Source organism: Rhinoderma darwinii, chromosome 8 (assembly GCF_050947455.1).
Source record: "Rhinoderma darwinii isolate aRhiDar2 chromosome 8, aRhiDar2.hap1, whole genome shotgun sequence".
NCBI classification, from domain to species: domain Eukaryota; kingdom Metazoa; phylum Chordata; class Amphibia; order Anura; family Rhinodermatidae; genus Rhinoderma; species Rhinoderma darwinii.
In genome coordinates this window covers 13,639,067-13,651,263 of record NC_134694.1, presented here as the reverse complement: position 1 = coordinate 13,651,263, position 12,197 = coordinate 13,639,067, and the positions used below count along the sequence as shown (strand labels likewise).

At 43.0% G+C, this 12,197-nt stretch overlaps 1 protein-coding gene across 1 annotated transcript in view; it reads left to right on the top strand.

Annotated features, from left to right (window-relative positions):
* Positions 1 to 10,132, top strand: part of CARD9 (caspase recruitment domain family member 9) — a 40,938-nt gene extending 30,806 nt beyond the window's left edge. The window contains exons 10-14 of the mRNA XM_075835184.1: positions 2,484 to 2,525; positions 4,057 to 4,105; positions 5,274 to 5,338; positions 6,618 to 6,694; positions 7,322 to 10,132. Of these exons, the coding sequence (XP_075691299.1) occupies positions 2,484 to 2,525; positions 4,057 to 4,105; positions 5,274 to 5,338; positions 6,618 to 6,694; positions 7,322 to 7,385 (297 nt within the window). The 3' untranslated portion in view covers positions 7,386 to 10,132. The remainder of the gene's footprint in view (positions 1 to 2,483; positions 2,526 to 4,056; positions 4,106 to 5,273; positions 5,339 to 6,617; positions 6,695 to 7,321) is intronic.
* Positions 10,133 to 12,197: the final 2,065 nt, after the last annotated feature.

Below are 12,197 nucleotides of genomic sequence, written 5' to 3'. Positions count from 1 at the left end.
TTAGTATGTGTGTATATATAATATATATATATTTGTGCATGTGTAATATATGTGTGTTCAAGTGTGTATATATATATACATACATACACACACACACACATTTAGATCACATATATTCATGTATATATATATATATATATACATACACACACATGCTACAAATAGGACCATATATATATATATATATATATATATATATATATGGTCCCTTTCTTGGCGTGTGTGTGTGTGTATATAAATATGTTTGTGTGTGTGTATATATATATATATATATATATATATATATATTACTTTGAGTGCACAGGGGTGTCTTGCCATGGGTCTGGTTATGTTTAATGTGCAGCTCATTAATAGATTGCTCATAATTATGTGTTCCAACATTAATCAGAGCATTTAGATGTTCATGGGTTAATTAGCTGAGCAGTAGAGGGTATTGATAAACGCTAGTTATGATTAGAATAAAAATAACACCATAAAATGGATCTATTAGCATCAGCTTGCCTTCTTGCTGACAGTTTCCATGCAAGTAAAAGATTTTTCCTACACAGGAATATAATTGGAAACTGCAAAAAAGTCATGAAGATCTTATATACACACATTTACATTTGATGACTGTATTGCGTGTGTATATATATTCATATATATATATATATATATATAATCTATATATGTATATATATATAATATAATATATATATATATATAGATATATAAATATATATATATATATATATATACATATATATATGCTTTGCATCCGATGTGATATAGGACATTCGAGGCCCCTTTAAGCTGCTTGTTTTGATACATGATTTGTTCTCTACACATAATTGTTAACTATTTTTTATAAAGAGATGAATAAATGACTTTTTTCATATGTAGTACTACAGATTATTTTCTTTTGTAATGGACTTTTGTCAGTGTTGGTGTAAACTTTTAATACTATAATAAAGACCAATAAAATAAATAAATATATAAGCACATTAGAAAATGTATATTGTTAAAGGAACACTTTGGGCAAAACTGATACACTGTGTAATGCCTAGTGCAGGGGGTGGAGCGTGACACAAGGATTTAAAGATCACTGTAGAGAGAGTTCTTGTGTCAAGCACCGCCCTCTAAGGACCTGTACTTGGCATAACACAGTTCGTGTCAGTTTTGCATGGAGTGTCCCTTCAAATGTAAATTTACAGCCCATAGCTGCATGCGTTTCAGTGTAGCAGTGATGGGCAGTAATCCTCCATGTAAATTTGCACCGTCAAAATCTCCTGCTACTACACTTCATCTACCACTGTGCACCACATTAGAGCAATCTCTATGCAGACTACCAAAAGGGGGCTGCTGGGAAATTTGACATCAGCAGCAGAATTTTGAATGCAGCTCTGGTGGTAAATGTCGTATAAAGCTTGGCACACACAGCCTGGTATTTCTAACAATTTTAGACAATTCGGGTGATGATCGGGTCATGTAGGGGAGCACTGATGCAGCAGTACATCCCATGCTCCCATAACGATGCATAATGGTAGCTTTGCTGTTCAGGTCTAAAGGAAAGCCGGGTGATGCCCTGTGTAGATGCTGGAAAGGTTGTCACCCATCTTTCCTAGATTCCTGAATAGCAGGTTTGTCTATGTTCACACCTGCGTCGGGCTATTTCCTTGTTCTGATCCATTAGAGGAGCAGAACAAGGGGATAACGGAAGCAACGGTTCCGTTGCACGGCGGACACAGACACCGGCCCATTGACTTTATGCTTCTTTTTCAATTTGTTTCCATTCTGTAAAGTTTTAATTTTTTTTCCACGGAAACAATAGCGTAGTCGATTACGCTATTGTTTACATGAAAAAAACTGAAGCTTTACGGAACGGAAACAAATGGAACCAACTGAAATAGAAGCAATGGTGATGCAAACGGAAGCTATAGTTTCTATTTGACGTTCCGTTCATCGGTTCCTCTGACCGAAAGCGGCAACGGAACCCGAACGGTGATGTGAACAGGCCCTTACTAGGCAGGTTTGCTGTTCAGATCTATAGGAAAGCTGGGTGATGCCCTGAGTAGATGCTGGAAAGTTGTCATCCGTCTTTCCCAGGAGGACTAATAGACGGCTTTAATAGTCGACTCAAAGGTCTAAACATTATATTGTTTTAATATCTTTAAAGCTCATGGGATTTTCTATGAATAATGCCTTGTGTGATGGGTAAATATCCTGGAGTCCTATGGGGAATCGCAGGTATTTTGCAGTAAGCACCATTATAATGCACTATATAAAAGGGTCCAATATACTTATATGTATGTAAAAACCATATGTCTGCATGGTCTTTATACTACAAGCTCCATAATCCTTCAGGCATGCTGCAAGGTTTGGAAACACCTGGATGCCACTGGTTTTATTATGTTAGGAGAAATATCAATGCATTCCTGTGTAGAGACCGTATGTTATTTACGGCTGCAAACATGAAATAACATGTCTCTCTGTGTCCCCTCCAGTCCTCTGATGCAGACGAACTTTCCTCGCGCAGCTCCCAGGAAGTAAGTAAACCAGGCGATCTTGTGTAATGGAGGGTGAGGGATGTTATGACATGCCTGTATAGCCTCCCACCGACATGGACCTTACGGTCTTCCCCAACTCCCCCCTCCCCTCCATTGCAAAATTAAAATTACATTTCTTGCTCCAGCCCTAGTGGCTGCCAGCCATGTATACATATACGCCACCAGCCCTTCCACCCTATAGTCAATGACCATAGAAATGTTTATTAGAGGGTTCCTTATGAAAACTAGCAATGGAAATGTATTTATAGGACCCAAACATCACGACTGTTATATTTATACAGATGTATGGTGCCATCCACATAAAGCAGGAGTCAGCACTCCAGCTGTTGTGAAACTACAATTCCCAGCATGTCCTGGCAGCCTTTGGCTGGAATAATAAAGGCTTTGGCTGTCAGGGCATGCTGGGGAGTTGTAGTTTCACAACAGCTGGAGTGCGTAAGGTTGCTGACCCCTGACGTAAAGCAGTTCTATTACAAATGGAAATAAGGTTTCAGATAGACAGAGAAAGGCATGAGACGCCAAAACATGGCCAGTTCATGGGGTGCCAAAACGCGGCCAGTTCATGAGACGCCGAAACGCGGCCAGTTCATGAGACGCCGAAACGCGGCCAGTTCATGAGACGCCGAAACGCGGCCAGTTCATGAGACGCCGAAACGCGGCCAGTTCATGAGACGCCGAAACGCGGCCAGTTCATGAGACGCCGAAACGCGGCCAGTTCATGAGACGCCGAAGCGCGGCCAGTTCATGAGACGCCGAAACGCGGCCAGTTCATGAGACGCCGAAGCGCGGCCAGTTCATGAGACGCCGAAACGCGGCCAGTTCATGAGACGCCGAAGCGCGGCCAGTTCATGAGACGCCGAAGCGCGGCCAGTTCATGAGACGCCGAAGCGCGGCCAGTTCATGAGACGCCGAAGCGCGGCCAGTTCATGAGACGCCGAAGCGCGGCCAGTTCATGAGACGCCGAAGCGCGGCCAGTTCATGAGACGCCGAAGCGCGGCCTGTTCATGAGACGCCGAAGCGCGGCCAGTTCAAGAGACGCCGAAGCACGGCCAGTTCATTATATGCTTAAATACTGGTACTCAGGGGTGCACATGAGGTGAGAATATTGCCTCAGGTGGAGCCTTTGCCTGACTACAGGGCGCAGCATTTTGATATACCGTCTATACCTGCACTTTCATATTTCCGATTTGGGGAGGGGGGGGGCACCATTTTACTCCTCGCCTCAGGCAAGTCTATAAGCTCGTTTTCTAGTACCATTACTTTCCTTTCTACTATGTGACAAACAGTTTTATTAAAAGGATTATCTCCTAAAGACAACCGCTTTTTCTGCTCTGACTCATAGAAGGGGGTTCCAAGCAGGGGACACCCCTCCTTGACATCCGTATGACCTAATAAGGACATGTGGAAAGGGGTTGTCTTAGTAAGTAAACCCTTTAATTCTGTGCGTGTTACAATGTGACTTGTACAGTGCAACTGGAATTTTATAACTGTTCCTTTTTCTCTTTTTAAGATCAATGTGAACACTTTCCAAGAAGAGCAGCCGTCGCCGACTGGACCTAGTAAGTAGTGATGCCATACGAGATAAATTATGGGGTAGGTAAAGGGCTGAGGTTAAAAAAATAAATTAAAATTACATGGGTTGTCATTTTGTATGACTCCTTTTCATACTGATGGTCCCCTAAAGACGAGCTGTTATTGTGGGGGCAACACCTGCTAAATGGCTATGATTTTTTGGAGCTACTCCAACCAAGACAACCCCTTTTAAAGGCCTACATCATGGCTCACTGCTATCATTACAATTAACGCTGGGTGCCCAACTAGTATTTTACATCTGCAGTGGACACTCGCACTAAAGAAAGTGAGACATTTTCGAGAAGATCTTGACCACGTATATAATTTAGCGTTGCACGATATGTAAGTTATTCCAATGTCTGCGCTCCTTCTATTAGAAGCATATCTTTCTTACACATTTGAATATACATTTGTACTTTTGTACAACACTGTATATAGCCCGTGGTTATGTATCTTTATCATGTATGTATTGTATCCATTTGAGTGGGCCTGATCTGCAATACCAGTTACAGCCCATGGACAAGAGTGGCGCTGTTTCTGAGGATAGAATCAGAACTTTTTTCTCTTTAACTAATGTCTGTCTACTGCCACGACTTCTTGATTGTCGTTTTCTTCTCTAATAAAAAAAATGAGCCTTGGACCTTTTTATACTGCTATAAAATTTACATTGCAATATCTTCATCATTCTTTAACCTGTATCTCTCCAGCAGTTGTAAAACCAGCCTCAGGCTGTCAGGGAATGCTGGGGGTTGTAGTTTTACAACAGTTTGAAAGCCACATGTTGGAGGCTACTGATCTACACCATCGGTGCAGAGAGCATGCTCTTTGGAACCAATGCTATACCCCTAAATTAACCCTGAAACCAAAACTACAGAAGGGATTTCCAGGAATGTGATCACATTAGCAAAATTGTCTGATGGCCTTAAAATTTGTAGCCGTGCTTGACTGACTGCAATCGCAGGCCCTCATAATCACTACTCATCCCATCATTGCAAAAACATTCATTCACTGGCAATAATCACGCTACTAGAAGCTGCCGGTGTAGCTTAGTCCTACAGTCATCCACAGCTCTACAATTTTTGTATTCTTCTACATGTTTTGTCTTTACGATGTTTTATTTCCTGGAAGACAAGACCTTTGCTTATGTAAACACAGATGAACCGCCAGGAGAGGGACACAACAAGGAAGACCCTGCAGAATCGATCCAGATACATGACGGTGTAAGTTCCTATTTACAATACTTATCTGCTTAGCTGAAGAGACATCAGCCGTGGTGAACATTTTGGGATCCTATAAGAAATCACCCCAAAATGTGTATCTAGAGAAGAATGATGTCACTAAAACACTTTGGACTCTAGAACAGTTGCATACATAATTAGCAGTTCTAGACCAATGACGACACACAAATGGGAACTATATAACAAAGGTGCACCGATACTTTGGGACTCTAGGACAGTGACATTCAGATAATTGAGGAATCCATATCAATGGCACCCTGATAATTGGGCAATTGAGAATAATGGCACTGATGAGGAATCTGGAACAGTAGCAATCAGACACACTAGGAATCCAGAAAATGTCTCACTGTGGCTAGGGAATCTAGAACAATGACACTGGTTCTTTGGGAATCTAGGACAATGAAATTCAGATAATTGAGGAATCTAGATCAGTGGCACGATAAAACTTGGGCAATCTAGAATAGCGACACTGATGAGGCATCTAGAGCATTCCGCCACGGCAGGAATCTAGAACAACGTCTCACTGTGGCTAGGGAATTTAGAACAATGGCACACTAATACGCGTAGAATCTAGAACAATGGCATTTAGATGCTTGGGGAATCTGGAGCAATATCTCATTGATACTTCAGGACTCTAGAACACACTGACTCGGAAACTTGGCAGATTTAGAATAATGATGTTTTTGGACGAATCTAGAAAAATGCCTTGGAGACTGATAGTCTAGAACAATGACATCCTGGAAGCTGGGGAGTCTAGAACAATGCCATATTAACTCTGTTTAGAATACCCAACTTCTAGTGCTTCATTGTTCTAGAATCCCAGTGTCGTAGAGCTCTGTGGGTACACCACTAAGGGTATGTGCACACACACTAATTACGTCCGTAATTGACGGACGTATTTCGGCCGCAAGTACCGGACCGAACACACTGCAGGGAGCCGGGCTCCTAGCATCATACTTATGTACGACGCTAGGAGTCCCTGCCTCTCCGTGGAACTACTGTCCCATACTGAAAACATGATTACAGTACGGGACAGTTGTCCTGCAGCGAGGCAGGGACTCCTAGCATCGTACATAAGTATGATGCTAGGAGCCCGGCTCCCTGCACTGTGTTCGGTCCGGTACTTGCGGCCGAAATACGTCCGTCAATTACGGACGTAATTAGTGTGTGTGCACATACCCTAAGTAGTGAGTAATGCCTGGCCCTTAAAGCTGCAATGGTGTTCTGACATGTCCCAGTCATACATTTCCTTTCTATTCAGGTACACGGCCTAGTGAACGGAGCACCATCATTTAAAAGCAAAAGAAAGGTTTATAACAGCACTGATCGTGGTCGCAGGTAACGTATAGCACCCGAACTGGCCCTGTGTATTGTAATTCTAGTGCAACTACCCCTTATGTACCCAACACCCAGTTAGATATAATAAGTAGATTTGTAATATATTCTATTTATATTCTTACTTTGTATGCCCCTCACTTCTCATTGTTTTTTCCCCCCAATCTTTGTCTTCTGTGGCCTCACCAGACCAGCCAGAACGTGTTGGTGTCTGAGCCTCTCCATTGGTGATAGTACATGCCAAAATGTTAAAAAAAATTACTTCAATTTATCTTATAATTTGTCTCGTGCGCATTTAAAAAAGCACAAAAGGATTCCGTAATGTTACTAAATCAACGATTGCTGCAGCCACAGAAAGACCTTTGCAGTTTATTACCAATTCTGTCAAAACTACCTCCCCAGCTACACCTTACCAACAACTGGGGGCGCCCCACTAGTGACCCCTGCCTCACAGTTTCAGAACTACCGGTCTGTGATCTGAAGTCAAAACTCCCTTGGTTGCTGTGGGTGGCTGACTACGTTCTGGAGCCATTAGAGATGTTGGCCACTTTTTTTTAATGGCTAATAGTACGTCCGCCTCCCACCTTGTGAAATTGTATAATATATGGCACTCTTCATTTTGTCTTTTAGAAAAGGAGCCCTGAGGAAAAAAAAATACTACACATCAGAAAGTGAAACAGATGGAACATCATAGCAAACAGTCCAATGAATAGTCCAACAGTGGAGACCTCAATATACAGCATTGTGCTTGGATGAAACATGACTGTAAAGGACCATAGTTTGGGAATTTGGTTTCCATGCTGCCAAGTCTCCTTTTCCTCCAGACGTTCGGTAAAGTGTTATGTCCTGGCAGGTCCAGTTTAAGGTTGTCCGTTGCATAGCGCAGTTTTTTCGTGGAAACTTTCCCAACCACTCTCTTCCAGACCCGCTGCCACCTTACCCCGTAACCTCAGACAGACACTGACACGTCAATGGAACATGGCAGTGAATTGTTTCACTGTTGGATGGTCATACGTGAGTTTTCAGGTCACCACCATCAACAGCACCAGTCCTGAACTCCACCTTTATCAGGTGGCTTGATAATGTAGCCATGTGTATTGGGGGATGGCTGAAGACCATTTTTTACCGGTTTCCTTTTGCAAGAGGTTTTTGCAAGACCTCAGTCCGATAAGATGGTCTTCAAGGATAGAAATATTTGCAAGTCCTGATGTATAAATGGACAGAAACACTCCAGGTTCAAAGAAAGACCTTTCGTTTACCAAAGTTAAAAGATAAAGTTTTAGCAATATTCTATGGGTGGACTGACCCATCTCCATAACCCTTCTGGACATCTAAAAACCTGCTACTCACTAGGGTGTATTCAATCGTTGCGGTCATATCGCGGTTTCTGCTGCACGGTGGAGATGAATGGGACCTTCACCTGCTGTTATTCTATATTGTATCTAGTTTGTTAATATATGAGAATATATTCAATTCTAGATATAGGATCTGTTGTCCAGAATGCTTTGGGGCTTATGGTTTTCCAGAAAAAAAGTTTTTCCCAAAATTTGTTAAAATCTATATATTTAAGGTCCAGTCAAAATTTATATTAACATCCACGGTGCAAGTAAATATTGTGAAGCTCAGATTAATCTTTTTTTTAATTTATTGTGGGACAAGCTTCATTTTTGCATCTAGCATAGTGGGGGAAGGGATGTGACAACTGCTCCGAGCACTTCTGGCTTAAGAAAGTGGTTGTTGCTTCTTGTTTAGTCCTGACAAAATCCGTACAATATCAACGTCTATAATACCTTGGTATTATAGAAACCGGGAGCAGGATTTTTATTTCTGACTGAAGTTGTTCTAGAAATGTAGCTTTGCCTGTCAAATTTTATAGCAAATCTTCTTGCAGGGAGTGTATCAGAGGTCCTCTGGAATCCTATACAGGACCTCAAAATTCCGGTACTCCAGCACCTGAAGATCTGAAAAATTACGTTGGTCCCATAAGTAAAATTTTTAGACCAACAGGATTGGTCTGAGATGTGCCGGACTATATTAGTTCTCCGCCTAAATATATTTTTTAGATTTTTAAATATAGTCCGTGCGGTAGGGAATAGGCCTGATTTGAGTCTTGACTGGTATAATTGACTAACTGGTTACTATGGACATGCAGTCTGACAACATCATTGAAAAGTCTGGTTGTTAGGCAGTGTATCCCTAGCAACAATCTCTCCGATATGAATTAGCTGTTCAGCTCAAAGCTGAATTGGCAGAGAAGCGGGACGCAGGTTGGACACAGAAATGCTATTACCCATCAGAGCCTGTGTTATTAATCAGATTTTTCTACAAATACTTTTAGGTGCAGAACCTCTTTCGTGTTTTTGATTAATAGATATCCTATATACTATCCTTACCCCAATGATAACAGACTGTCCATAATTTGGCTGCAAAATAGTTCCGCTCCTTCCCTATAAGGGTGCGCTGACACGTGTGGTGTACTTGTATTGTATTTCCGCAGCTGCGGAGAACTACAATGTTTGCCTATGCGAAAAATATTCTGCAACTCAGACAGACTTCTCTAGTTCTTGTGTTGCGGAATATTTTTCCCATAGACATACATTGTAAAGCTTTCTGCGGAAATACAATGCTAGTATGCCACGTGTGAACGCACCCTACAGGGATTGTCTCGCCACGGACTTCGGAAACCTCCAACCCACAGTGAACCGCTGATCTATGGCTCGCCTTCGATTTAAATAGTTGTCAAATTAAGACAACCTCTGTCCATATGCCCTATTAGGGCATGTGGGCATCATAGAGGGGTCCCCAGCTTAGAACGAGTCTGGTGGACTCGAGCCGTTCACAACATGTATTACATGGACAGCCGTCCATCTGAATGTCCGCCCTTTAATAGCACATTTCCACTGAAGGAAAAATGTCTGGCTGCTCATTAGTATCAGCTGTTTGCCGGGGGTGTCGAAAGCCGGCTCTCATATGACCGAGATTGTCCGTGAAAGGGGTGCAGCAAAAGACACCCCACCCCATGATGTCATAAGCTTCAATTGGTCATTATGACCGCACTCCCTATGGTGTCTCTGGGATGTTCATGGCAATAATGTGACTTGTTCGTCTCGCAATGCCTTGATACCTGCAGGGGATGGATCTGTACGTGTCACATTGTCAGTACTGACGTGGTTTCTGGTTTCTATTAACTTTAAGACCACTCTGGATTAAAAGGCTTCTATACAAAAGACCCTCATATTAAGCTATCGCACATGATAGGGGTAACGGGGAAGGAATGTAACAGTGTTATAAAATGTGTGCTTATATGTGACAGTAGCAGCCGTTATGTATGAGACCAGGACACCGATGTACTAGTAAGTAATTCAGTATTGATACTTTTATAGTCTATTTTTATATTAAAAAAAAACAAAAAACTGTACGACAGAGAATAAAACCATTCTTGCGGCAGCCATGTTACTGTAGTTTTACTCGTTTGTCCTAAATAAAAATCACAAGACATCTGAAAAAAAATAAACATTTTGCATTAAAGGAACAGTGCGGGTAATATTTCATACACAGTGTTATGTCACATGCAGGGCCTGAGGGGGCGGAGCATGACACAGGGACACCAAGGAGAATTTCCCTGTCATGCCCACCACGCCAGGCCCTGCAGAAGACATAACACAGTATGGGCAGATTCACACGAGCGTTGCGTTTTTGCGCGCGCAAACAACGCGGCGTTTTGCGCGCGCAAAAAAACATTTGACAGCTGCGTGTGACATCCGTGTCTGATGCGCGGCTGCGTGATTTTCGCGCAGCCGCCATCATAGAGATGAGGCTAGTCGACGGCCGTCACTGTCCAAGGTACTGAAAGAGCTAACTCTTTCAGCACCCTCGACAGTGAATGCCGAACACAATATCGCAAAACCTGTAGAAAAAAAAGAAAAAGTTCGTACTTACCGAGAACTTCCCGGCCGTTGCCTTGGTGACGCGTCCTTGGTGACGCGCCTCTCTTGACATCGGGCCCCACCTCCCTGGATGACACGCCAGTCCATGTGACCGCTGCAGCCTGTGCTTGGCCTGTGATTGGCTGGAGCTGTCACTTGGACTTAATTGTCATCCCGGGAGGTCAGACTGGAGGAAGAAGCCGGGAGTTATCGGTAAGCCAGAACTTCGTTTTTTTTTCTACAGGTTCATGTATATTGGGATCGGAAGTCACGGTCCATGGTGCTGAAACAGTTTAACTCTTTCAGCACCATGGACAGTGACTATCTCCTGACGTCGCGTACCGATAATTTTTTTGCCGGGTTCGGTCAAAACGAGTTTGGCCGAACCCGGTGAAGTTCGGTACGCTTGTCCGGCTTCGCTCATCGCAAAGGCACTCCGTTTGGATGTTCGGAAACAGAAAAGCACGTGGTGCTTTTCTGTTTTCATTCATCCTTTTCACTGCTGTTGCGCGAATCACGCTCGTCCCACGGAAGTGCTTCCGTGTGGTGCGCGTGATTTTCACGCACCCATTGATTTCAATGGGTGCGTGATGCTCGAAATACGCAGAGTTATTGAACCTGTCGCGCTTTTTGCGCAGCAGACAAACGCGCAAAAAGCACGGACTGTCTGTACTGCCCCATAGACTTGTATTGGTCCATGCGTGCCGCGTGAAAACCACGCGGCCCGCACGGACCGAATACACGCTCGTGTGAATCCCCCCTATATTTGTTTCACCCGAAGTGTTCCTTTAAACAATTAGGGTATGTGCACACACACTAATTACGTCCGTAATTGACGGACGTATTTCGGCCGCAAGTCCCGGACCGAACACAGTGCAGGGAGCCGGGCTCCTAGCATCATAGTGATGTACGACGCTAGGAGTCCCTGCCTCTCCGTGGAACTACTGTCCTGTACTGTAATCATGATTACAGTACGGGACAGTTGTCCGGCAGCGAGGCAGGGACACCTAGCGTCGTACATAACTATGATGCTAGGAGCCCGGCTCCCTGCACTGTGTTCGGTCCGGTACTTGCGGCCGAAATACGTCCGTCAATTACGGACGTAATTAGTGTGTGTGCACATACCCTTACGTTTGACCTTGAAGCAACAATACATTCACTTTAAGGTCGCCTTCACACGCAGAATTTTTCTGCCAATTGAAAATGCGTCAAAAACGCTTCTAAAAACACTAGCGTTTTTAAGGCATTTTTTGTGGCGTTTTTCGTATCACTTTTCATTTAGTGTCATTTTGTACATGCTTTTTTTTCTTGTGTCTGTTAATTCCAATAAAGAAGCCTATGGGAAAAACTCTGTGAAAAACTCTCAAAAACGCCACAAACCAAAACGCAGTTGTATGTAGCGCGTTTTATATTTCACTATATCTTGCTTCATTAAGAAACTAATTAACAAATACCATTAAAAACGCAGCAGAACGCTGTGTGTCAATCCAGCCTAAAGCTACATTCTGAATTCTGCTGGTTCCTATTACCAGAGAGCAGTGCATTGTGGGAGTTCAATTTAAAGTTACACAGAGATGAGG